Source organism: Polyodon spathula, chromosome 30 (genome assembly GCF_017654505.1).
Source record: "Polyodon spathula isolate WHYD16114869_AA chromosome 30, ASM1765450v1, whole genome shotgun sequence".
Classification (NCBI taxonomy): Eukaryota; Metazoa; Chordata; class Actinopteri; order Acipenseriformes; family Polyodontidae; genus Polyodon; species Polyodon spathula.
The window spans coordinates 1,047,670-1,073,922 of NC_054563.1; the positions used below are offsets into that span (position 1 = coordinate 1,047,670).

General features: G+C 43.1%; 2 protein-coding genes across 6 annotated transcripts in view; both read right to left on the minus strand.

Moving 5' to 3' along the window:
* Positions 1–12,130, minus strand: part of LOC121302756 (phospholipid-transporting ATPase IB-like) — a 46,246-nt gene extending 34,116 nt beyond the window's left edge. Inside the window, exons 1-2 of one of the 4 annotated variants that reach the window (XM_041232921.1) lie at positions 11,602–12,130; positions 3,610–3,738 (exon numbers count right to left, since the gene is read on the minus strand). In XM_041232921.1, coding sequence (XP_041088855.1) covers positions 3,610–3,738; positions 11,602–11,641 — 169 coding nt within the window. In that variant the 5' untranslated portion in view covers positions 11,642–12,130. Of the gene's footprint in view, positions 1–879; positions 1,148–3,609; positions 3,739–11,601 lie in introns of those variants that run through there. The other 3 variants (XM_041232922.1, XM_041232923.1, XM_041232924.1) reach the window with 3 other exon arrangements.
* Positions 12,131–13,644: 1,514 nt separating this feature from the next.
* On the minus strand, positions 13,645–24,911 carry rnf6 (ring finger protein (C3H2C3 type) 6). Of its 2 annotated transcripts, none has more exons than XM_041232988.1 (4): positions 24,839–24,911; positions 22,961–23,181; positions 20,866–20,976; positions 13,645–20,022 (listed from the first exon to the last, which is right to left on the minus strand). In XM_041232988.1, exons 2-4 carry the CDS (start codon positions 23,157–23,159, stop codon positions 18,188–18,190), a joined length of 2,145 nt encoding a protein of 714 aa, XP_041088922.1. In that variant the 5' UTR covers positions 23,160–23,181; positions 24,839–24,911; the 3' UTR covers positions 13,645–18,187. The 2 variants fall into 2 exon arrangements, with proteins under 2 accessions (XP_041088922.1, XP_041088923.1); XM_041232989.1 differs by having other exon boundaries at positions 22,961–23,178; positions 24,839–24,901.
* Positions 24,912–26,253: the final 1,342 nt, after the last annotated feature.

A 26,253-nucleotide genomic window follows, 5' to 3' on the forward strand; every position in this document is an offset into this window, starting at 1 on the left:
GAGTGTTCCGCTGTTAGATTGAGAAGACGCACACTGGTTCTAAACGGGTAACAGAAAGTGTTCTGCTGTTAGACTGAGAAGACGCACAATGGTTCTAAATGGGTAACAGAAAGATGATAGAGTCAGATGTGACCTGAACACAGAGGGACCAAGTTAATGTATTTAAAGACAAATTGGTTTAGAGTTTGTCATTGAGAAGCTTGATGATTTCTCTGTAATTAACCATTTCCTTACGATTAAACCTTGCCGTTGCTGTGGGGAGCTCTGAATTCAAAGCTTCCCAAAGACACTGCTGTGACGTCACTGCTACAAGCTGTGCACTGAAATACAGAAGCAGCTGCATTAACTTTGAAACTAAAAAGAAATCCGAGACGTACACGCATCACAAGTATCACAATTGTGCTATCGAGCCTCCAAATCAAAAACCCTACATATCAAACAGGGGTACAACCCACAGCCCTCAATGGGCAATCATTTACATATTAAAGATTTGAATTGTTTTTCTTATTAAGATTACGATGGAAAGATGCTTCAGCCACAGATCCACCCTGAATTATCAATACAAAACCCCAGAAGGCCCTGAATAGGCAGAGCTACAAGCTCCCTGAAAATAAACCCCTCTGCCAATTCCAGCAGAAGTGCAGCGGCACAATGAGAAACATGCATTCAAATATAAAACACAAAGCAATGCTACAGGAACACCTGCTAATGATGATGACCCCAGAGCCAGATGGAGCACAGAGGCCCACAGACACTGACTACCTTCCACTGCAGGACCCTGGATATCTGGTTAGCATGCCTCTGCATTTACTGCTTGACTCACAAACCCCCGTCGATTTGACATCTCTGCCCGGGTGAAGAAGATGGCACAATCGTTACCTACAGACCCACGTCTCCTCCAGCGATTCAACAACAGCGGCATGTTGGCTAGCTGCCTCGGCTGCATGAAGGAAGCAGACCTGCGAGCAGTAAGACGATTACAGGCCAGCCTTGACCCTAATCTGTCAGCTGTGTGCCTTGCACTTCCACAGCGACCTGGTTAATCCATGAGAACCAGGTAAGGACGTCCCCCTGCCTGTGTGTCTGTGCCTCAAAGCACAGGGGCTGAATCACCATGCTTCACATGTAATCTGGAACAGTGCAGCGCCTGGAGAGAGAATAAGCAGACACGCCCAGCATTACCGTAATACTCTGCACCTGAGCACCAAATTCTGCTAGGTCTGAAAAACGCCGCAGGACTGTTTAAAGATACACCACTCCCTTTTTATTCTGTCGAACCCATCACCCTAAACTAAGAAAAACAGATCTAGACTAACTGCCAGCCAAATTCTGAAATAATATATTTTCAATATCCCCCCTAACCAAAGGGCCAGACAGCAAGCAGTGACCCCGGTGTGTTCAGATCACCCCCTCTTATTATCCAGTACAGTGCAGGGATGGAGATAAGACTCCTATTGCACTGCAGTTTCACCCATTCCAGAGTTTACTACCAGCTTGATTAGCCACAGTTTACAGGTAACAAGCTCAGGTGTGTCTAATTAAACTCCTAGTAAAACCAGGAATGGATCGAACTGCTATGCAATGGGAGTTTTTTTTTCCATCCCTGCAGTGAGCTAAAGATCCAAAGGGCTTTACATGGGAAGACAATGGCTGCAGAGAATCATTATGACATCAGAAAGACAATCAACCAATACGGCCAGCCTCTCAATTCCGGGTAGCGAGCGTGCTGTATCAGCCAGCACAGTGCTAGGGAGACACTCAGAATGCATCAGAAGGTTTGCATCTGATCAGACACTGTCCTCTTTGGTGAGGGGGGAACACAGAAGAGCTCTCTGTGCTCGTTCTTTTTGGCGAATGTCACAGCCACTGATTACGTGCAATCATTCGCTGCGATTGTGACAGAAGCAATGTGTCAGATTCTGATACTGTCCATCGGATAAGCAGTTCTCAAGAAAACCGATAAGGCGGGTGATTAGAATGTAAATTGACAAAGGCAAGTAATACAGCATTGCTTTATGACCCCATAGTGCTTTGTTCTATGTCTTTACTCAAGCAGACTTGGGCAGAAGAAGCCACGTTTGATGTGTATTTTAAATATCTGCATACGCCAAAACATGATCGGGATAAACAAGAAGCATAGGAAGCCTATTTCCTGGGAGGATCAAAGAAGTGTTTAATGGATTTGAAAGCCTCAGTTAGCAATGTGTTTTTACAGTGAGCCGCTCACACCCTCCTGAGAGCTGTCCTGGCATCGTCTAAACAGGACGCGTGTTTTCTAAATAAATGACAAGCAGTCCTGCACAGCCTATCCTAATGTATTGCATCGAGGACACGCACAGCTTTCTGATGACACTGTGGGTTTTGATTCCCCCTTATAAGCAGTTACAATATTCAAGTTACTTGGTTCTTTAAAACATCCTTAAAAAATTATATGAATGTGTCTGGATCTCAGAAGGCTGCTGCATGTCTTGTACTTGAGTGGAAAGCAAAAGCAGCCTACTGTCACATGCTAGAGTAGCACACGCACACAGCCATGCCTTCAATGCAGTCATGCACTACTTCAGCACATCAGGAGGACACAGCATTGCTCTTCATGTTGCACTGCGTCAGGCTGCCCTGCATTCAAATAAGCTGGCGCTGAGAACATGCTCTGCGGGCCCATGGCATGGCCCTGGGTTCGAGCCAGAGGGCATCGCAGCCCAACGGGCAGAATGAAGTGGGTCTGGAGTGGGTTAAGGCTGCCTCCTGTGCCTTCAGACCTGTTTGATATGCAGGGTGATTCACAAACAGCACAGTGCCTCAGGCTCTACAGCAGACAGTCATGGTGGACAGAAACACACACAGCGATGGTAAGTGGTTTTCACTTGGCTTGGGTCTGTCTCAGTACTTCTCAAGGAAGTCCTCTGCTATGCTCAAAGCACTTTGCTCAGTGATCTAAATACATTAACACTGAGAGCTAGGTTCTCAAAGCTGGTCATTAAGAAAAGGGTTTTTTCAGATAGGAAAAACACAGCCAATGAAGTAACCAAATCAGAAATAAGTAACAAATAAGTGTAATTTAGCATGTCATTATCTTAGTTGTTTAGAACTGTGCTAATAATGAGTACCAAGTTTTAACTCCTTCAGGCCCACAATGAATTGAGTGGCTGTTCAAACAGTTTCTTCTTAAAACACATTACAGAGCGACTCCAGTATCACGATGAGGAAACTGACAATGTGGACGACCAGATTCCAGTTGTCAGTAAATCTGAAAGCCTGTTTAGTGCTCCTCATTGCACAAAGTAGGCATCACTTCTATTTGTGGGACACATATGTCCCTTGTACCTTAAAGGGTCACGACTCTTAGTCCACACGTTCATCAACACTGCGTTCCTGTCCACCATGACTGTCTAATTGGAAACCTGAAACGTTCTGTAATAATAACAGCTTAACAAATAAAACACAGCTGTGAACTCTGTGTTAACAGCATCCTCTTTCATGCAATTCAGAAAGTGCCAGTTATCAGCAGTGTGATTAGTTAGAGCTGTAATGGGGAGTTGCATGCACTTCAGGAATCAATCCCCAATGACAGTAGCTGCTCAGGGACAGAGCTGTCAAACTGAAACTCACTCATATCACACGTCCAGGGACCTCGCTTATCTGACATCCTGGAGCGCATCCCCGCTCCCAACCCCTCGTCTTCGCCTTTGGGAGAAACGCAAGCATTTTCCGTGCTAAATGTATCCAAAACTAATTGCTCTGAAAGGAAAATGAGGCCATAATAACATGTAAGTAACAGGAATCACTTCCCATTCATTCACTGCTGCCTGTACAAGGTAATAGTCAACCTTCATATCAATCACTCATTCACTGCTGTTCTCAAGGTAACAGTCAACCTTCACATCAATCAACCAACCCTTCCCCTTCCCACTTGTTGCTTTGTTTATGGAAAGATCACAGAAATAGGCAACAGCCTTGTGTTTACTGAGACAGCAAGGCGCTCTCTGAATGCGTGCTCAATACAGCAGCCTTATCTGCAAGGCTCTTAAAGTACTAAAGAGAAAAAGAACAAAAGAAGCTTCACCTTGCTCTGTCTCTGTCACATGGGTGTGTACTTCTCACAAGACTGAGGGAAGGATCAGCTTTTCCTGTCTGCATTTACCTCTGTGATCAAAGACCAGTACAATCAGTGCTTGCTGTTGGTAGATGCAGCATTCAGAAATGCCGTATTGCTGGCACTGATGTACAGGCATTTACAACCACAGTATAGGTTGCAGCCAGAATATACTATAATGTTATAAACTACCGTAAATCTTGTATTGCATTAAAAACTAAACCTGCAGCATTATTATTATGAAATTAAATTGGGTTTTTACAATAAGATTTTTAACGGAGAAAATTCTAGAACATAGTGTGCAGTAACTGTGACCCACATTTCAAGCCAATAATAATAATAATAATAATAATAATAATAATAAGTCCTGTAAGTACTGTTTTAAGGACTGTGTTTTTATCCTGCAGTGTTCTGATAACTAACTCAAGACTGCAGTACACAAAACCTTTTTCAGATGGTTTCGAAATGTATTATAATTTTTCAAAGTGCTGTTTAACCTCATGTTTATAAACAGTCCTTTAAAAAACATTCCTTAGAACAGGCATTAAAGTTTTATGAACAGGGCCCTGTTCCTTTAAGTAGGAGATCCCTGAATAAATCTCCTAAATTTCTGCCAGTGCCATTAGAATATATGCAGTCGCTTCTAAGAGGGAACTCACAGTGAAAGCATTTCACTTTGCCATTCTTACCCTTACATATTGACATGCCTTCTTAAGCACACTGCGCCTCTCTGCTTCCTAGGCCTTCTTGATAGTGATTGTGAAGCTGTGCTGGAGAACTCACGCTGTGGTTTGATAACAGACTTCACCTTGGTGATAATTCAAGCCAGCAATAACACTGACACTGCATCTACTAGCTTTTGGACATTGTTTTCAAACTGAAGACTGTCTGACAAAGGCTTTTTTGGTATTGTTTTTCAGGACTCCCTTGTAAATGAACCCCGGACTCAATGAATGGGTAAATCTCCTGGTTTAATTAGTTAGTTAGTTAATTAATTAATTAATTAATAGCCAGGTTTTTAACCTAACTAGCACTGCAACTGCACAACGCACTGTAGTACAGATAACAATAACAGAGTTTAAAAAATATTAAAGTGCTGGATAACAGCCAACTAAAAATAATTATAAAACAAACATAGACCACCCCTCCCCCCAACCTTGACCACTCCTTGTCATTTATATAAGCGCTCATATTTGCACTTGGCTGAAGCTTGAGAAAGCGTCCTTCTCTTCTGAAGAGCACTGTATTTAGCGCTCTCCCTTCCTCTCTTTCTTACTAAGTGGCTTTCGGACATTATTTCTAAACTGATGACTGACTGACAAAGGCTGGGCAACCTTGAGTGGAAGCCATCGACTCAAAATCAGGGTTACAAGCTGCACATTAAATAATTCATATTGAGCATGTGTTTATTAAGCAGGGAGGCCACAGTGCCAGGCACCCACGCAGTTGCAAATGCATTCAAAGTATAGGCAGGTTAAGCACACCTTCCCCAGGTACTGTATATCCATGCAACACAGCAGCGCTTGTGGGTTTGAAAGCCACAGGGCTAGCCAGTGATATAGGGCTGTGATGCACAGGACCTTGAAAGCCAGTGTTGTGCATTACAAGCCAGCTTCCCAGGCACTGCTAGCTTCTATCTATTTTAACTACTGTAGCAATTCATCAGACTGGAACTGGCCAGCGCCAGACTGGAATTGTGCCTGCTCAAAACAATCAACAGGAGGCAGTGTGGTCCAGTGGTTAAAGAAAAGGGCTTGTAACCACGAAGTCCCCGGTTCAAATCCCTGCTCACTCACTGTGTGACCTTCGGCAAGTCACTTAGCCTCCTTTTGCTCCGTCTGTCGCATGAGATGTTATTTTAAGTGACTCTGCAGCTGATGCATCGTTCACACACTCTAGTCTCTGTAAATCGACATGGATAAAGGTGTCTGCTAAACAAACAAATAATAAGCAGGTCCGCTTTGTATCCTCTCAGCAGTACTGGCAATAAGGGACACGCCTCCTGCTCTCAATAGTTCACCCTTTCACACAACACAAACAGGAGGCAGGACTAGATCTGTTCAGGGAGTGACACCAGTCAGGTAAAATAAAGTTCTGCGTACTATTGCTGTTAAATATGGACTGTGCACCCAATAGTCAAGGCTACCCCTAAATTCATTTTCATGAAAAATTGTGCACTAAATGTCCAGCAGGTGGTGCTGATGAGACACAGTCTTAGGAAACTTGTTTTGGAGTAAAGCACTGTTAAACTTGGCAGCAATGATCTGAATCCTCTCCAGGCTCCCCACCTACAGGTTTTCAAATGTATTGCCTCTCATCACAGGCTTCACATGGGACAAAGATGCCACAATGTTCACGGGGCTTAAATAACCAGCATAGTCTGTAGGTACTGTTTTCGAATCACCGTACACAAACTGTGCCTTGTGAAAGAAGATTTCATTGGAGATCCACAGGAACCGAGTGTGTACCTTACTGTAAAATTGTACAGAACTATAGGAATCGGATCACCAGTTGTACTTTGTGATGGGCGGAAACAGGATGGGATTATGGGGGCTGTCAGCTGCTTCACAGATTCACTTCAAAATCTGTAGGCTGCTGATTCACTTTCAATCACACATGCTTTATTGTGCTGCTTGTAGTTTGTGATTGTTGTTTGTTTATTGTTTTCCAGGACCCCCCTTGTAAACAAGGCCTCATGGGTCCATCTCCTGGTTAAACAAACAAACAAACAAACAGAGCCTGCATTCAGCTAACTGAATCTGATACTATATATACAGTGACACATGTTTAACACATACACATGCACATCTTCAAGATGTATCTTCAGCTGCTGAACCACTGAAAACAAACCTCTGCTGCAATCAGACAGAGAGAGCATTAGCAGCTGCGGATAAACTCCCTCCCCTCAGAGGTTGTGTTTAAGGGTTTCTAGGACACCAGAGGGTGTTGCTAAGCAACCAAAGCAACTGAAAGCATGGGAAAGCAGAATAGCAAGGTATGACAAAACATATTAATAAACATGGCAAACCAGGGTAAGCTATAGTACATGTATAGATAACCATGGGATGCCATGCAAAAATACTATGCGAAAATACAGTGCAAAAATACCATGCAAAAATACAGTGCAAAAATACTATGCAATAATACCACGCAATAATACTGTTCAAAAATACCACGCAAAAATACAGTGCAAAAATGCCATGCAAAAATACAGTGCAAAAATGCCATGCAAAAATACAGTGCAAAAATGCCATGCAAAAATACAGTGCAAAAATGCCATGCAACAATACAGTGCAAAAATGCCATGCAAAAATACATTGCAAGAATACAGTGGTAAACTTTTACAAGGGGAGGCTTCAAATTGAAATTTGAAATGGAAGAGTGCTAATACAAGAAGAAGAGAAAGGTTCCTTGCACTGGTTCTCCTAAACTCTTTCCACTACCTTGAATACAGCAGTGTCTTGTAACCGCTCTGTTGGTAATTGCAACATTCACATGTCCTTCGGATGAGACATGAAACTTAGGTCCTATTGGAAGTGACACTTTGAATAAAAGCGTCTGCTAAATGACTAATTCATTAATAATAAGAAGCATGCGCTATGCTAAACAGGATGCAGGCTCCAACCAGGCACAGTCAGTTAGTGTTTGTCTGTCAGCCTGCCGCTGGACAGTCTTCAATAGGGAGGGGTAAAGGCTGGTGCTTGGCTTTTACAGAGCATGCCTACATATCAGCAGCAAGCAATGAGACAAAACACTATACAGGACAGCATCCCAACATGAGCACCCTTAGAAAAGTTTACCACTGGATTTTTACACAGGTATTTCCCAGTTTACCCTGGGTTTCCATATTTATGAATGTGCTTTACCATACCTTGCTATTCTTTACAGTGCTTGCCTATGCTTTACCATGCCTTCACTATGCTTTAACTGTAGGAATACTGAGCAAGATACAGAATCACAAGTGTAGGGTTGACATAAGGGTGCTGTTGTGATTAAAAGGGATGATTATTGAAGAGATTTTATGAACATTTTCATAGATTAAACATTGCTTTGAGAAAGATGGGAACTACTGTAACTGCTAACTCTTGATTCTGTTAATCAAAATGGGCTTTACAAGCAATCCTTGGAGTTTTACGAGTAGGTTTGTGTGTTAAATTTAGCTTTAAAATGCAGTACTGTCTTAATCTTCTGCCACTGAAAGTCACTGAGTTTAATCCCAGATCTGATGGTAATACCATCGTCTGGGCTGGAGCTCTGCTGAGAAGCAATATCAGTGCAAGCCTCTAGGAAGAGAGTCTAATGCAGAAGTGGGGTGGTGTTCCATAATACTAATTCAGCATGTTATCTTAGCTTTTATTTCATGCTGCTTTGGAAATTAAAAAAAAAAACCTCAGCAACTTGCAGTCTGTTTTTATTTGTCTGCATCACCCGCTTGCCAACATCCCTGTTAAGAGGCACGTGGCAGTCAGCGGTGGACAGGGCGAGCTGCTGGCTGCAAGTTTGTTCTGGGTGCTTGTTTTAGATGACAAGCTTTGTTACTTCAAAATGTGACACTGGCTTCAATCGGAGAGAAAAAAAGGATAAGGCATTGCAATGAATTAGCATCTCAGCCCATTGAACCAAATGGGAAGGAAGGGCTGGACATGCGGTTCAAAGATGAAAGTCTTGCCATTCAACTATAGAGAACAATCTGCAGTGGTTACATAAGCCTTCTCACATGGAAGCAGGAAAAATGGAAAAACAGAAGAGCAGAAAAATAGTCCCAATAGTACTGTGTCACCCAGGGGCAAGGCGGGAGGAGACCTGTGTAACAGTCCTTTACTGGTTGGTTCTCTTCAGCGCTACCTACTGCCTGGGTTGTACACAGCTGAATACCTCTCAGGTGTGAAGAGGGTGGAGAGCTGTGTTAGCTGTCTCCAGAGTAGCGTGGGTTAACCAGCAGGCTACGCTACAGCCTTACCTGACTCTGCGTCATGGACCTGTGGAACTGGGTTACGTACGATGTGAAGCATTTAAGTACTAAAATACATTTTCTTGTACACGCTATCTGTGTCTGGATTAACACGGAAGCAGCCTGACCATCAGTACACTTGCCAAGTCCCCACTGTGGGCCCCAGTGCATGCTGAACTTCAGAAGCGAGGGCGTGCCGTGAAGTCTGCGTTTATGCCCCCCCTACCACAGTGGCAGCTGGGAGTTTGAGTACTGTACAGTCAATGGATACTCACAATAGAAAATGCACAGCTACAGAGGGGTTCAGAAACTACAGCTGCTTTAGGGCTATGGACTGCAGAATGATTTGGTTCCGGAAGGTTTGGAGCCGTGCCCCTGAAGATTCTGGACAGTCTGCTACTCTGTCATGAAGCTTCTCCGATTCCCAGCGACAGCAGACTGCATGAATAATTGAGGTAATAACTACACCAGGAATGACTGACAGGCCAGGGATACACAGGCTCTCTGTCTGATGTCTGTATTGGATTTTACCCACACATATCGTAAAAGCCTGCGATTGCTGTATACTTGTCAATACAGTAGCACTTTAGGAAATACAGCATCATTCCTTACTGTATCATTGCCAGGGAGAAGAACAATCTAAGGGACAAAAAAATAAATAAACGCAAATTGCGTCAATTGAATTTCCAGATTGACTTCTTCTGACAAACACAAACATTCGCTAAGTGAAAGAGGCAAGCTCGCAAAATTATTTAATCGTTTTAGCAACTTGGAACAAAAAAAAAGAAGGAAACTTTAAAACAAGGGAGTAGGCGTGAACACAAACAAAGCATTCCCAGGGGTGTAATGTGAGAGGAGCAGTATCCCTGGTGCAATAGGCTGTAAACATGAAGTAAAAAATATGAGCTGTTTCACTGATATGACCAGAGGATAAAACAATGTGGAAGGCGTTTCTTTTTTTTTTTTTTACTGGACAACACTAATGGAACTTGCCTGAAAGAATCACCGAGCATACCAGCTCTCAATCCACTCTCTCAGCGTGTGTGATCTGTGTCATTTCTACAGCCAGAGGTTAGAACAGTATGACAGTGAAATGGTTAGTTTTTACAGGACAATGCCAGCGGCGATGGAAAGCGACTGAGAAAAATCACACTGATGAAGGAACTGATAGCATCTGATAAAATCAAGGCTGCAAATTCATAATGAATTCTGTCATTCATTTTGAATTCAGCCCTGTTAATTCATGTGGATTGAATTACGTGTATTCATTGCATGTTGCTTTGTAACACATGATGTTGATCACATTTATAAAGCATGCGTTCATGTAGGAATGAACACTTCTCACAATCCCTGGTGGGCGAGTGAGAGGGTATGAATTAGTGAAGAATAAACAGGGGATTCATTAGGGATGAGTGGAGGAGAAAGAGAAACTGAAATGTTTTTAAATCATGACGAATTAACAGGGCTGAATTCTAAATTAACGAGTTCAGAACTCCGAGGAAGTGCAGAAGATATTCCGGTGTGATTCCTGTGGGATTCAGGCAGAATACATGATGCATCTGCAGCCGTTCTTTCAAAGTGTTTCCCATCTGTCTACGTGACACTTAAAAATCACATGACCTCAGTATGAAAGGTAGGTGGAAAATTACACATGTTGTCAAATTTTGGGCAAATTTCAACAATTTATGCAGTGAGCGGATAACATTTTGAATGACATATATTTTTACAATAACAGATTCGTTCAGATGTATTAAAGTAGAACTAGCCTCTATTTAAATCATTTCGATTTGTATTTTTAAGTTTGCTGTGCACACGCAACATCAGTAGAGGCTTGGAAACACAACAGCTGGTGTGTGCGTCATCGTGACGTCATGGAGCCAGGCACGGCGGCGGAGTCGGCCTACTGATTTAATCAGAAATCAAAACGTCAATCAGTGTCGTCGAGACTCAAACTCCACCACTACTAAATAGTTCATAAAGGAACACGGGCTATGTGTCTGTATCTAGAATTATCCCAGACAAGACAATCCTTTCAGCAGCTCTTTATTTCACGTTGGTATTGACGTTGCCACAATATTGCCAACAACATGCACCGCTCAACCTCTACGAAATTAGGCGGGGAAGGGGGGAGTCGACCTGTACATATCAGCAGACATTTGATTCGGCGGTTATGCTGTGCAATCTGGCGTTTTACACACAATAAGACATCACGCAGCAAGAACACTCCGGGTGATACACAGCCCGTAACCCTTACTCGAGTGACAAGCTGCTACCGTACACTAATATACCGCTGTCAGCCCGTATAAACACAACGACCTGCCGCACAGCTATCTGCATCGCATCTAGCGTCATAACAAATGCAGGACTAAAACAAACACGACAGCGTTGCAATGAGCAGAGCCCTCTACCAGTGACACAAATCTACCCGTTCACTACACACGCTTTTGAGGTTTACTTCTGTTTATCAATAAATTATATTGCATATCCTTCTATAGTCCCCACCCACAGCTCTCTCTCTCCCTCTCCCTCTCCCTCTCCCTGCCCTTGTCATACTTACCTTCTGAGTGGACTTTTTTCGATTTCCTATTGAAATACATGTTAAAAGCACCGGCGCTGAGCTCTGACAGCTTTTGAGACAAGATGGCATATTCCTACACACGGGGGCATAGGCGCAGGACGATATGGGTGCGGGTTGCAGGTTGCTAGTCGCTAACACCCCGTCATCACAACTGCAGATTTATAGTGAGCCAAAAGCAGCCTCGCATTAATGATCTGATCGCAACGTTTGAGCTACCAAGCAAACCGTCGCATAATTAATTAAGCGGCAGACTGCATTGCACGGACAGATTAACTGCGTCGGGGCGCTCTGTGCTGCGGAGACTGCGCTAGCGACGCTGCGTGGGAGAGAAAACAAAGCGCACACAAGCAGAGCACACAACAAACAAAGCGGGCTCTTTTATGAGTCTAACAAACCAAAGCACTGTTGGCTAAATGCGGTGCCAAGTGTCCCTGCGTACTGCTGTCCGTCCGAATAATGCTATAGAAAGGACTCGCTGCTTGAAATCCTTCAGTGCGTGTAGTCAGAAGCCGACCACTGCGCACAAATCAGATCAATCGGGATACACTATTACTGCAATAGACGAACAATAGATTGTCAATGCAGTGAGGTTATCAGCGTTTCCTAGTGCATGAATAGAGGATTTCTAAAGGGAGTTTACACTTTCAACAGCCGCCCTTCCGTTCGGAGGTCCTGGTTTTTTTGTACCTCTCAGAGGTGACAACCCTAGCCAACACACTAATAAATACTATAGGCAAAAACAAATCATAATCTACACTACGGAGTTTTAAATAGCAATTATATACTACATAACAGATTTGTTGTTACAAATGTGCAAAGGTCTTCCTTGAGGCTATATATTTCAAGGCCATTGCTCACCAGTAAGGTCCTTGCTGTCAGCCCTGTTCATCTATAAAGACCAGCTATTAAAGACACTTTTACAATATGTCGTGAATCTACCAATCAATGCAATATACAGAACATTCTCTAGCTTCTTAAACTTAAATGTCAATAGTCTGTGCTGTTCACAGTTGGTGTGGTATATAAACTACTGATACACAGGGAAAAATAACAATGGAACAGCAGGCAATACACAAGGAAACAGTAACAGTGAACCAACAGAGATAAAAGAAGTTTCACAGTAAATATTTCATTTCTGCTCATCACTTGTTGTCAGATTTGCCTTCACACCTGCTTCCAGACAGGACCCCCTGCACGGCAGCTTCCAAACAGGCCTCCTGCACAGCAGCTTCCAAACAGGACCCCCTGCACAGCAGCTTCCAGACAGGACCTCCTGCACAGCAGCTTCCAAACAGGACCTCCTGCACAGCAGCTTCCAGACAGGACCTCCTGCACAGGACAGGACCTCCTGCACAGCAGCTTCCAGACAGGACCTCCTGCACAGCAGCTTCCAAACAGGACCCCCTGCACAGCAGCTTCCAGACAGGACCCCCTGCACAGCAGCTTCCAGACAGGACCCCCTGCACAGCAGCTTCCAAACAGGACCTCCTGCACAGCAGCTTCCAGACAGGACCTCCTGCACAGCAGCTTCCAAACAGGACCTCCTGCTTCCAAACAGGACCTCCTGCACAGCAGCTTCCAGACAGGACCTCCTGCACAGCAGCTTCCACCTCCTGCACACAGGACAGGACCTCCTGCACAGCCTCCTGCACAGCAGCTTCCAAACAGGACCTCCTGCACAGCAGCTTCCAGACAGGACCTCCTGCACAGCAGCTTCCAGACAGGACCTCCTGCACAGCAGCTTCCAGACAGGACCTCCTGCACAGCAGCTTCCAGCTAGGTAAAAGGCTGCAGTCAAGCAGATTGCTTTGTGTTTGATAAATCACTTCTCATTGTGTGATGCACAGGCAACCAGTAGCTTTCAGAGAGAGCTACAGGTCTGAATCATGTGACATGGTAACTGGCTGCAGCTGCAGAAAGCAACAGATTGTGTACAAAAAAAAAAACAAGCGCCACTGATTAATATTTAAGGAAAGACCCTGTTAGTATGATAGGCAATCACAACAGACCAGAGTCCGCCTGTCAAAAGTCAGCCTTTATTTTAGCATTGTTCTACAGTAATGAGCTGTTTTCCGGTAATTTACAGTATGGGTGCTACATTGTTTTAAACACTCAAAATATTGAGGCAATAAATTGCACGCAGAATGTTTCAAGATACCACAAAGATACCTTGTGTGTGTGCGGGAAAGCCAAGTAACCTTAGGTTACCAGTCAAAGTGATGGATATCACCCAAAGACTTTTCATAATATTGAAAATATGAAGTCAGTATCTCAAAGTGTTTATGAGACATTCATGATCAGTTGCTGTTGTGGCAATTCTGCCCGGGACTACAATTTGTGTAAAAACTACAATTCCTAGATTCCAGTGCTGTCACAGAACAGCTGCACGGTTGAACAATGTTTCTCCCTGGTGGGAAAGTTAAGATTAGCAGGGCGAATGTTTGCCTATCGGCTCGTCAGCTCTTCATTTCAATATTGTTTATTTTGTACAAACAGAACTGTTCTTTTAAAGCTAATGCTGAAACTCTACAGTCTAGCATGTATCATTTTCTAGTCAGTGTGAAATGGCCAGTATAAGTATTGGCTGTTTGTCATTTTTGTTAAAAAAAAATGAACAAACAAGAAATTCAGGTTGTTGATGTAGGTATTCATGGCATCTGTCTGCATCGTGCCTGCCTGAGTAACATTGTCCCTGTACTGAATACAGACAATATTAATACATCTTTTTAAATAGACCAAACGCTAAAATATTTCTAGCCACAGACCTGCCCCTAGTTAAGTTGCACGTTTCATGTTTTTTTTAAACGATATGGAAGGCGTGCAGAGGCCGAGTTCTGTGCATCTCCAGAGCAGACTACCCAGCTGGTACTACCTGTCAGAAATGAAATACCCCAAAACACCAGTCATGCAGTGTTGATTACCTTCTGTATGATGTAAGATCCTCCCTACAGTATCCCAGCTCCCTCTGGCTAACCTTCGCTTCACCTTTGTCAACACTTGCAACAGTCAATCAAGCATCTTGCACTCCTGTCGGGCATCCAGGAGCTGGGTTTAATGTAATAGACAATGCCCACTGCGCAATCCCCTGGGGTTACAAGTGGTCATGATGCTTTGTAACAGACTTAGCCGCAGTTCAATAGGGATTACATGCTGTATAAAAATACAATTGGATAAAACCTGATCCATTCACTCAAGATAAAACTCTTGCAAACTACAGTGTTGGCACAGCAGGCTAATTCACTAGCCTTTCACCTCTGGATACTTGGATCTGAATCCAGCTCACATCACAACAAAGGAGTCTCATAGTCTCAATTTATAACTGAGTGGACACAAGTCTATAGGCCCTATTCTCAAAACTCAAAGGACTGTTTTTAAGGTTTTTTTTAGTTTTTTAAGGACTGCTTTTAGGTTAAACAACGACTTGAAAAATAAGAATAAACCAATAAGCCTCTCTAAAAGAGCTGAAAGGGGTTTAATGAACTGCAATAACAATCCTTAACAAAACATTCTTTAAAAGAGGCCTCAATTTTGCAAATAGGGCCCACCACACTATTGAACACAATTGGTACTTTCTACTTTGGAGAGACCAAGCACTAAACAGTGAGCAGAATAATACCACCCATTCCTGATTCAAATCAAACAGTTATTCCATGAACGCCAGTATAATACACATCACATTTCACAACTAAACTTCAGTGTTCTGTTAGCACTTGATAGCTTTTGTTTCTTTGCTTGCTATTCCATTGGAAGAGATGTGTGTGTGTGTTCTGTCATTAATCCTGCTTGCTTCTGACCTTGGGAGAGCCACTTCATATATAACAGTTGCTGCATCTGCTTCAGTTACACACACCGGTTTGTCTATTTCCAGCGCAAGGCACCAAACCCAACAGCTGTGCTTTTCCGAAGCTATTCAAGGTAAAGGATCAGGAATTGTGTTGTAGTTCACAGAACGTTGCTTTCTTTTGATGTGGTAACACAGCAGATTTGAGGAACAGTGCTGAGCAGCTTCTTATGCATCCAGTTAACATCCTTCTACACCAGGTTAGCCGTGTCTCAATGGCATTTCTACGGCTGCTGCTTTGGGATCTGAAAACACAGGTCTCGTGGTTTGCACGTTTCCTTCGCTGTTTGCAACAGTGCTGAGCGTGCCCAACTAAGAACCGGACGAGCTTAATTGGGCCAGTCCTTATGTCCTTAATAAAACCCAGTTGCTGCTTATCCCGAAAAGGTATCGGCTGATCAAATCAACTAAAAACTGAACATGTATTTTAAATTTATATTAGTACTGGTATTACTTCTACCACGTCTATAAAGAACAAAATAATAGTCAACATTTCGGAGGAACACTTGTATTTCCATAATGAAATCAACACATTCACAATAATGGCATCTGTAACTTAGACAATTAAAACTTTGTTTGTTTGAAATGACTTCTAATAATATCTCTTCATGACAAGCATAGGGCATCGAATGTGCATGAAGGTAGTAAAGACTGAAAAAAGCAAGTGCTATTGTATTGGATCCATTCTGAAATAAAATCAGTGCAGACAGCTTCAGTATGACAGGCAGTCAAGTAAGCATGTATTTCAGATTTTGAATGAACAAATGGCTATCAATAAAAGAACACAGTTTACATAGAAAACCCATGTTTATCTAATTAAATTAGCAATGGATACATATTAAGAAGTTTTAAAATATCACAACATATTAATCTCCAGGAATATCCCCATTTACATAAGAGTTTAAAAGGTAGACATTCAAAACAAATTACTATTATTTTTTTTTTTTTTTAAACACTTCAATAAATGTTATTTTAATTTGCTTCATGTTGATACCAGCATGGCTGTAAATTTAAACTTGAAGATTGAACAAAACTAAATCCATTGTCCATGAAAGACAGAACATAGCAAATTAAAATAATAAAAAGAACTCATTTACAATTCTAGAACACTTCTTCACATTCTTCTACACAATGTCTGATCGGTTTATTATCTCACCTGGAGCAACAATGAAACAGTAGAATGTACCCTGTAATGCAAGCATGTTTAAAACACTTTTAAAAACCCAGACATAAAGCTTTATAAAACATCCTGTTTATTCTGGGTGTGTAATAATGTATGAATCAGGCCAGTCTACTCTAACAACACTGCCATTACTACAAGACTGCCCTCTTGTGGTCCCAGTGTGAATTGATACGCTTGTTACCATTCCCACCAGTCAGTCACACTGTGCTGACCTGCAAAGACTAAATGGGCTTGTCAAGGAACACCTATGACCCTTTTCCCAATCTTCAGAAATACTGCAAGAAACTTAAATCATGACAAATCTTTCGACTAGAAGTCTTTCTCAATGTTTTCAATTGAAGACACTGAGAAAGACTTCTAGTTGAAATGTTTGTCATTACTTAAGTTTATTTCAGTATGTTTATTTCAGTAAATTCAGGATTATTGAGCTATGAATGACAATCAAAATCTTTCATGAACAATGATGGTAACAAAGCTGTGTTGAAATCAGAACAGTGAACTAAAAGCCACAGTAAACTACACTAGAAACTAGTTATTCATGTTTAAACAGTCTTTGAAAGGGCTTTTCATGTGTATTCAATACGTTCCAGTGAAATATACGGGACTTCAGTTGTGGAAAGTGAAGTGAAACAGACAAATACCTTCAAATACCTTCTATATTAAAACAATTGTAGATCATTATTGTTCAGTAAACATTTAATCTGATAAAGTATATATTCTAGCACCTGCAATACTGGCGGAGCTATTCTAAACAAGTCTGTAAGAGAAGTTTGACACTGCAGTGTTTTACTGAATGCTGTACTGCAGATAAATTAACAAACGGCAGGTCATGCTGTGTTTTGTTTATAGAGGCGCCTCCCCTCCTCCAAGACAGCGACATACAGTGGAAATCATTTGGTTAGAAGTAACAGGTGCTATAGAACATTCAGAAAAAGCAGCTGTAAAGCAATCATGGTTTTTTTGGTAACCTTGTTAGCAAAACTCAGGGACGCATTCAGCTGAAAAATTCAAGTCTTTTACAAGTCAGCTCCATGTCATGCTAACATAGGTTGATTTAAAACAATAACCTGCAAACCATGTTTCATGACAAGTACTAACATTTGCACCCAAAACACAAAAAGGATTAGCATTTTATACCCCCCCCCCAAAAAAAAGAATTAACCTTCCTCACAGTACTACTGTAAGAAGGTTTAAACTTAAAATCCAGCAAGTGATCTTAATTTCTTAATATTGTACATCTTTTGAAGAAGTTTATTTCCCCATGTGCAAGCGACTCCTTCGTTAAGGATTCATTGTTACTGTGAGAACGCATGTTTTTATTTCATTTTGTTTTCAGTACACTGATGCTAAGAAAGTGCTTAACTTAAAGCAAAGAAGAAAAAAAAATGAAGTCTACAAAAATATAGCTTTAGTTACTTTTTTCTTTCTTCCCTTTAGGTTCTACCGTCCGCTCATTACAATGGGTTTTTAATATTTAAAACACGAATGCAGTATTTACAAAAGCTTCCATCTGCCAAGAAATGGTCCGTTGTGTTTGCCTGTCAGTTCTGACGAGTATCGAGGACAGGCTGCCGGCAAATGGGACACGTGGAGTTCTCAGACAGCCAGCGGTCGATACAGTGGATGTGAAACTCGTGGGTGCAGGGCAGCCTCCTCAGCTTGTTCCCCGCAGCGTACTCATTGATGCAAACGCTGCAGGTTTTACTGAGTTCCGCCTCCAGGTTGCCTTCGCCATAGTTCCGGGTCGACAAATTGTCAATCTGCTCTTTGGTTAACCCCCTGGGGTGGTCGTCATCCTCGTCGTCGTTTAGCAGAAAGAAGTGCGCCAGGCGGAGGATGGGCAGCGTGCCGTTTTCCACCAGGTTGTTGGTGTCTCTGCTGGACTGCCTGCCCTCCCTGCTTCCTGAGCCCGGCCCCGACAGCTGGGTCCCAGCACTGAGCCCCAGGGGCACAGCGGGTTCAGCTTCTGGTTGTCTGCTTGCTAATGACACGCTGGACGCATTGCTGTCGTTGGTGTGAATTTGAAAGGAATTTGTGGCAGAGCCGTTGTCTACAGAGCGGCTGCCTGGGTTCCCCTCCGAGTCTGCCTCAGTCTCCATCAGGGAACTCAGCTCCCCGAAGCCGGTCATGATTTGCCGTAGGATCGACCGGAGAGCAACGGACGAGGGCTCCCCCAGGCCGGTCTCCGAGATGCGCCGCAGGGGGATCCGGATAGTGCTGACGTAGGTTCGTATCCCCGCCCGCTCCGAGCGGGATATGGTGCGTCGGAAGCCACCGCTGTCACTCTCGAACGTCACTGTGTTTTCTGCCATGCGGACCCGGGAACGCGTCCGACTGGCAATGCTGTCCCGGTCTCGGTTCTCGCCGGGGCGGATCCTCCTTACCTGGAGGTCCAGCATGATGGTCGGGTGTCTCCTAACACTGGCTGAAGAGGAGCTGTTAGACTCTGCTTCCTCCACCACACCCTCTGAGGCTACTCCTAGAGAAGGTGGCTCCACAGAAGGGCTCCCACTTTCCAGCTGCCCACCCTCCCTAGCTGAGGCAGCCGTTCCCACAGCTTCCCTCCCGCTCACTCTGCTAGGCCTCTGCTCTGCAGATGTGTCCAGACTTTCTTCCAACTGGGCTGTAGAGGCAGAGGCTGAAGCAGAAGCAGAGACAGAGGCAGAGGCTGCGCTAGACCGACGCAGAGGTGAGCGGCTTCTCCTGCTCGCAGAGCTCCGGGACCGCCTCCCCTGGGGGTCGCTATCTTCGCCTGTCCTTAGGTTTATTCTGGTCCTAGTCCTGCTACTCCTAGGCTCCGAAGACTGAGGCGCACCCACCTGGCCTCCACTTTCCTGGACAACCCTGGGGCATTCCTGCCCTCTCTCCAGCCTCTGCTCGGCAGTCCTGCCCATTGATCTCTGCTGCAAGGCACTTCTCAACCTTCTTAGGGCTCTCCTACCCGTGCTGCTTCTCAGCCTCCTCTGGGCGGCCGCTGATGATGGCTCGGCAATGTCAGTCCTCTGCACGTTCCTCGTCCTGCCTGCCGACCTGGCTGCTTGGCGGCCGGGGTCGAGCCTAGCGGTACTGTTCCTGGTGCGCCTGGCGGTGGTGCTCGTGGATCTCTGCAGCCTCCCGCTCTCGGTGGCACCGGGCAGGCTGGAGGTGTCGGCGGGTTGCTCGTTGCCGGAGTCGTAACTGTGCTCGTGCTGGTCGTGGTTGATGTTGATCTCCAGGCTGAAGCGGAACTCCCCACTGTTTGGGTTGGTCCGGCTCACGGCTCGCCAGGTCTGGTTGCCGCTCTGCCCGCTCCGCGTGGCATTGCCCGTGCGGCGGAACGTGTTGAGCCACTGCAGCAGAGAATCACCATTAGAGCTCTCCCCAGGGGCCTCAGAACCTGCAGGAAAGACAACACTAAGGGTTTGAACTGCGCTAAAAAAATACACATAGTGAATGCAGTATCTGGATGATGGCAAAAAGGTTTATAACCTTTATGAGGTGGTACATTATCAGAAGGCAAATCAATGTGAATTGTAAACATCGCTTTCTGTGTTGGTAATCCACGTTAAGACTTTGATTGGATTGAAAAAGGTCTGATAAAAAGAAATTGCAAACAAAAAACAAGAATATGCAGATATTTATCCAAGAGTGTTTATGCATAAAGATCTGTAAAACTACAAAAATATGTAAATAAAGAAATCACTTCTAATAAGTAACTGAAAACCAATGTTAGAACTTCATTTCATAAGCAACCGACACAGCAGAGGCTCTGCACATGCGCATGTGTGTGCGTGTGTGTTGAACAGTGAACAAGCCTGAACAGTGTTAAAGACAGGTTAGTTCATGCAGCGCGATAGCCACAGCTTGGTTGCTGTTGATTTTTATTTGTGGAAACCTTGTGTTTGTTTTAAATTATAAAAGTGCATGAAGAAGCACTAAAACCGCAGCTTCTGAGTCTGGGTACACCAATTCAAGGGTGCAGATCAGCCTTGATCCGAGGGCTCTACCACAGCAAAATGAACTGAAATACTTGTATATAAGGATTATATATATATAATAATTATATATATATTCTTTATTAACAAAGAAGTTTCAAGAATGTGGACTTTACCATTAGATAATGCCTACTGAACTGTGTTAGATCTGATGACAAGTACAGAAGCAGCCAATTGCTGCTTTATCCCTAAGCCACCAGCTCTTGCGTCTGAAATCATGTTTTATATTCATAAAAATGCCTCACCTCTGTTAGTATCCTGTTGCACAGCTTCACCGTTTTCTGCTCTTGGCTGAGATGACAGACGCTCTTTGGCACCGTCCAAGCGCTGCCGTAGTTCCTGAGCAGTGATTTCTCCTACAGAAAGACAAGGGCATTTTCAGGATAGGGGTACCATTGTTTACAAAAAAACAAACAAAAAAAAAAAAAATGTTAGTCATCTAAATCAAATCTACTGCATCTTCAAAACATGTAAAGAAAGGCAGTTTCTGGATTTTTTTGTTAACTCAAACTTTAAAATGGATTGAAATTAGCATGCTCAAATGACAGTGACATATTGCACACACCCTGTCTCAAATACAAAATGAAAAGCTTCCAATATTGTTGAAATGGAAATCATCCTGCCCTACTGTAACTGTGCATCCCTCCGGATACATTCCTCCATACACTCCTGTATTCTGATACACTCAGTAACTCGTCCTACAGAATGTCCTTCGCAATTCCTCTCAATCTGATAAGCGTTTCACTAGACATACGTCAGATTCTACATATACCAGTATACAGTACATTCAGCCAGGGATACTGGAATATCCCTATTTCCATACTATATGTTTTTGGAGAGGTTAGCTGCATAGTAACAGAAGTTAATGTGAATCAATAAGAGGTTATATTTATATTTCTGAACTGTACTGTAAATGATCGATTTCAGCTCCACGTTATTATTACAGGGGTTTATTCAGCCAGGTTTAATATCTTACGAGACCATATACCAAAAGGAAATTCTCTTCACCTCTGGAAATAATGTATACAGTCTATTCTTGACACCGTCATATTTAACCAAAACAGGAATCAATGAATCTAATAAAATAATGTCCCTGTGTCATAAATACAATTCAGAATATTCGGCACTGGTATTTACATGTACTGCGTCCGAGGACAACCCAAAAAGCCCTGGTGCGTTATTTGTCAGAAGGTTTTGTCAAACAAAGCTCTTAAACCTGCAAAATTGAGACGTCGTTTATCTACAAAGCATTCAGAATATGAAAAAAGAAATGGAAACTTCGCCATCAGCAACTTTCAATGCGCAACATGGCAACATTTCTTAATGAACTGGTAGCGAAGATTCAAGCCCAGGGATCTCATCAAGTTAGGCAAGTTATATAAATACTTATACTTTCTACATGTACTTATACATACACACATACAAATGAGTTTAAAAATGCTGTTATGAAAAAGATTGTGTGGGAAATATCCAAACACAAGGTGGTCCCTACATTGAAAAAGGTTGGGAAGCACTGCAAAAAGGGAATCTTCGTTGACATATAATTGTGATACCCTCTCCTGCCCACCACCACCATCAGGAATTACCTGGGATAACGGACCACTGTGGCAAGTGAGACAAAAAATGATACCCATTCTGCATCAGATATAATGCCATGAATGAACAAAGGCATTCAGATGCAAAATGAAGTGTGAATTATGCAAAACAGCTTGGAAACAAAGAGAAAGTACTGCGTTAATAACTACAAGGTAAAGGCTGCAGTTTTTAGGCATCAATTTCTTCACAGCACACTCTACTGTTGACAAACGCTGCACTGTAAGAGGCCTTTGTTTTTGTGGCTTTTAACTGGAGCTCTACCAGTTTGGAATACGGACCAAGAAAATTCACCCCTGTCTCTTTGATAGAAAAAGCAATAATTACAGCAACTGATAGCGAAATTGATATTTTGTCTTCGTTCGAACTAAACAGTGTCTCACAGAGAGCTCCGAGCACACACCGGTACACTGTCATGTCAATTTTTGCTTTAAACATTTGGGATCAGATACAGACTCTCAGTGAGCACCTTACCCCACCCAAGGATGGAAATAAGACCCCTATTGCATAGCAGTTTCACCCATTGCAGGTTCTACCACAAGCTTGATTAGCCAAAGCGTGTATAGGCAACAAGCTCAGGTGTGTGTCTTACTAAACTCCAAGTAAAACCAGGAATGGATCAAAGTGCTCTGCAACGGGAGTCTTATTTCCATCCCTGCCAGTACGGTTAGTGTGCTGGGTTCAGGTCTAGCGAGCGCCTGCGTGCAGTACTCAAAAGCTGGTCCCTGTAGCTGGCCCTGGCTGTACCTGGGGTGCCGAGGAGGTTGCTGTCCCTCATGAGCCGGTAGTCCTCCTCGCTCAGCTCATTGATGAACTGGTAGTAGGCCTCCTCCCTGTTGAGCCGCTCCTGCTGCCTCCGCCGCTCGTCCTCGCTGTGGCTGCGCTCCTGGCTGGGGGCCTGGCCTCGTTCCCCTGCTCGCTCCGGGCCAGAGCTGGGAGGGTCCATGGTGCAAGGGAAACTCTTCCTGCTGCAAACATGCAATCAGGCTCTGGTTCAATGCCTGTTTGATTTAATTCCAATTCCCTTTTTAAATCAATTCCCTAATTCCATTTTCTTCAAAGGAATTGTAATTGATATTTTAGAGAAGTAATAATTGTTGTGATTGTTCAGCTGCTTTCATTTGAAGCCAGATCAATTGACTAACAGTGACTTCGGTTTAAGTCATTTGTTTAAGTAAACTGAGTGACCCAGTTACTAACTGCAATTTTGATCAATGATGTCTGATTAAAAGGGAACTGGAAATTGATTTACAGGAATTGACCTCAACCTGCATGCAATCACATATCAGGCACACATTTTGGATGCTGAACAAGATGTGTGCTCTGTTATTCAAGGTAATAAGTGATAACAGCTTTGTAGATCAGATGCTTTTCATTAGATTAACTATGATGCAAATTCGCTAGCTTTAAAAGAACCCAATATCTGTTCTTAACACTTTGGATGATGATGATCAGCCCTACTGTTTTTTCTAATGTACTTATCACCTATCATGCAGCTGTTAACATCAAAACAAATCCAACTGGTGCAGATGACAAACATACGGATGGATATGATGCTCACACTACTGCATAGCAGTGTGGTCCATTCCAGATTTTACTATTCATTTACCACATACTGGTAAATTATGGCTATTCAAACGGACAGAAAAAAAAAACGGAATGGCTCAAACTGCAGACTAAGGAGCATCTTATTTTCATCACCGAAACAGACTACATAATAATGTAATAAAGAAACAGCAATGGCAAGTCAAGCCTCCCCAACACACACCCTTGTATGTCGCAGGGAGTTGCTGAATGTCATTAACCTTAATAAACCCAAGAAAAAAACTGCAGCTATAACGTCCATAATGAACCAACATTTAGGCAAGCCAAACAGCCAAAAATGAACCTTGAAGTCGTTTATCGGGTACTACACGGGCAGACCAAGCAGCTTTTCAAACGTGATTTTGTGATGACAGCATTGCGTACAAAAATATATTTGGTAATTCGTCAAAAAACAAAAATACAATATATCGATCTATACATTTAAGGCGGTGTCTGTCAGTAACTGGAGTTCTGACTTGCATCGCACAATCAATGCAATTTATTTAAAGAATATATTTCGACTCCGGGTCTACCATTTTCTCACTGACCGAGTACAGCCCAGCCTACGCTAGGCCCTAGAAACAGACAGGATTGAGGAACACTGGCCCAGAAGAGCGACCAATCCCCAGCCGGGAGAAACACGCCGACAGCTGGAAGAGCCAACCGGCTGAAGCGGGAGGCGGGACAAACAACACAGAAAGTCTCCCTTACTCGACAAAATAAATAAAGAAATAAATAAACCCAGACAAAAAAAATTGACAGCGTTCGGTGCCCGTTTGGTTTAAACACGCATTCAAAATGCAAACACGCCGTTAACAGTTCTGGACATGGCTCCATTGTTTTATAACCAGAAAGCTTTCCAGAGCGTGAAGAAATCGTATTTGTGTGGTATAAGCGTCCATTACATCCCGAGGTACGCTGCGCTCCCACACTGCTGTATTAGTTCAGCCCATTCTACCTTGTGCGTATCTCCCCAGCTGCACGGTAACCCTATTAAGAGGCCTGATACAATGACAGCGCGTTTTAGAAAGAGCTTTGTACCTGAAACAGCAGTCGCTATGGGTGACACCTCTCCCGTCTGGTGTCTGGAAATAAGATGGGAACACTGTGCTACACTAACAACTGTCCTGCCTCCCAACGCGCTGCGGAGTGCAAGAGTTCCCACTCTAAAAACTACAGGTTCTTCGTGGACGTGGGATCTGCCGTCATAACATGTAATCACATTTAATAACAGGTACATCATAATCTTACAGAGTGTGCCCTAATTGTGGAGCTTGTATTGGAAATGTAACATCCAAAGCCAATGTAGAGAAAAGTGGTGTGCCTGAGCAGTAGACAGAGGAACAAACGTTTTGCTTTTTCAGACAATTAATGATGAAGTGGGGGGAGAGGGGTGCTGGTCAGCGCTACAGATTGGGAGGGAGAAGAACGTTAACTTGTTATTGAGGATTGAAAGCTAATTGGAAACTAATGGGCTTCACAATACCACAATCATGAATAACGCCAGTCCAGGCTAACTCACTTACCCATTCAACATTTGCACACACGAGGAGAGCAGGGGTGCCGTTTAGAGTAAACTCTTGATATCCGTTCTATTCATAGAGATTTGGATAACCATCAAACATTTTATAAAACGGCAAAACTTGGATAAGCTCCAACTAATTATGGGCAATATCCCTAATCTCTAATATGTAAAACAAAACAAAACAAAACAAAACAAAAAAAAGGAATGTGTTTCTAAACACATAAACCCGGTTAATAAGACAGCAGCTGAGTACGTGTCAGGTCTTATTCCAGCATGAATAAAATAATGATGGCAACACCTGTCAAATAGACACACGTCACTAGTGCCACCGATTGTGGCAGGGGTAAAAATGCATGACACAGTCTTCTACTCAATTATGGAAATCAATTAGCATTACTGCTGAAACTATACCCGGGGTAAAAACAGCGCTTATAACACTGTGATGCCTTGCATAATAGTACAAAAATAAATAAAATAAATCTGTCTCTTTTTTGTCACAATATACCAGAGCAGAGCCAGTGAAACGTGTGTTGAACCCAGCCGCAAAACTTGTGCTGCTGCGGTACACTACCTAATACTGCCAGCAGAGGACACTGTATTACAGCAGTAAAGTTTATGGCATGTGAATGAAAACTACCTTTGTGTTACCTATAAAGAACAGCTCAATATGTGTGGCTACCATACACCATAACACTGATTAAAAACATTACCCAAGCCGCACCTTGTATAATTTCATATGTGGGTTGCATTGGACTGATTACATACAACTATCCATCTTCTATAGTTTTACTTGGAGCAAGTTTATTTTTTACTGCTAAAACTCAGTTTTTACTGACATCAGACTGCAGTGACAAAGTGTTCTATGCAACATTATCAAGGCAGCTTTTTAAATAAAATCTCCGTTAATAATGTTTCAATAAACAGACCATGA

Bases quoted from the DNA above. Each gene is read 5' to 3' on its own strand.
- rnf6 (XM_041232988.1), bottom strand. From the start codon at position 23,159: ATGGACCCTCCCAGCTCTGGCCCGGAGCGAGCAGGGGAACGAGGCCAG. The intron at 20,977-22,960 runs GTACAGCCAGGG...GTCTTTCTGTAG, and splicing joins CAACCTCCTCGGCACCCCAG to GAGAAATCACTGCTCAGGAA. The intron at 20,023-20,865 runs GTGAGGCATTTT...TCTTTCCTGCAG, and splicing joins GCAACAGGATACTAACAGAG to GTTCTGAGGCCCCTGGGGAG.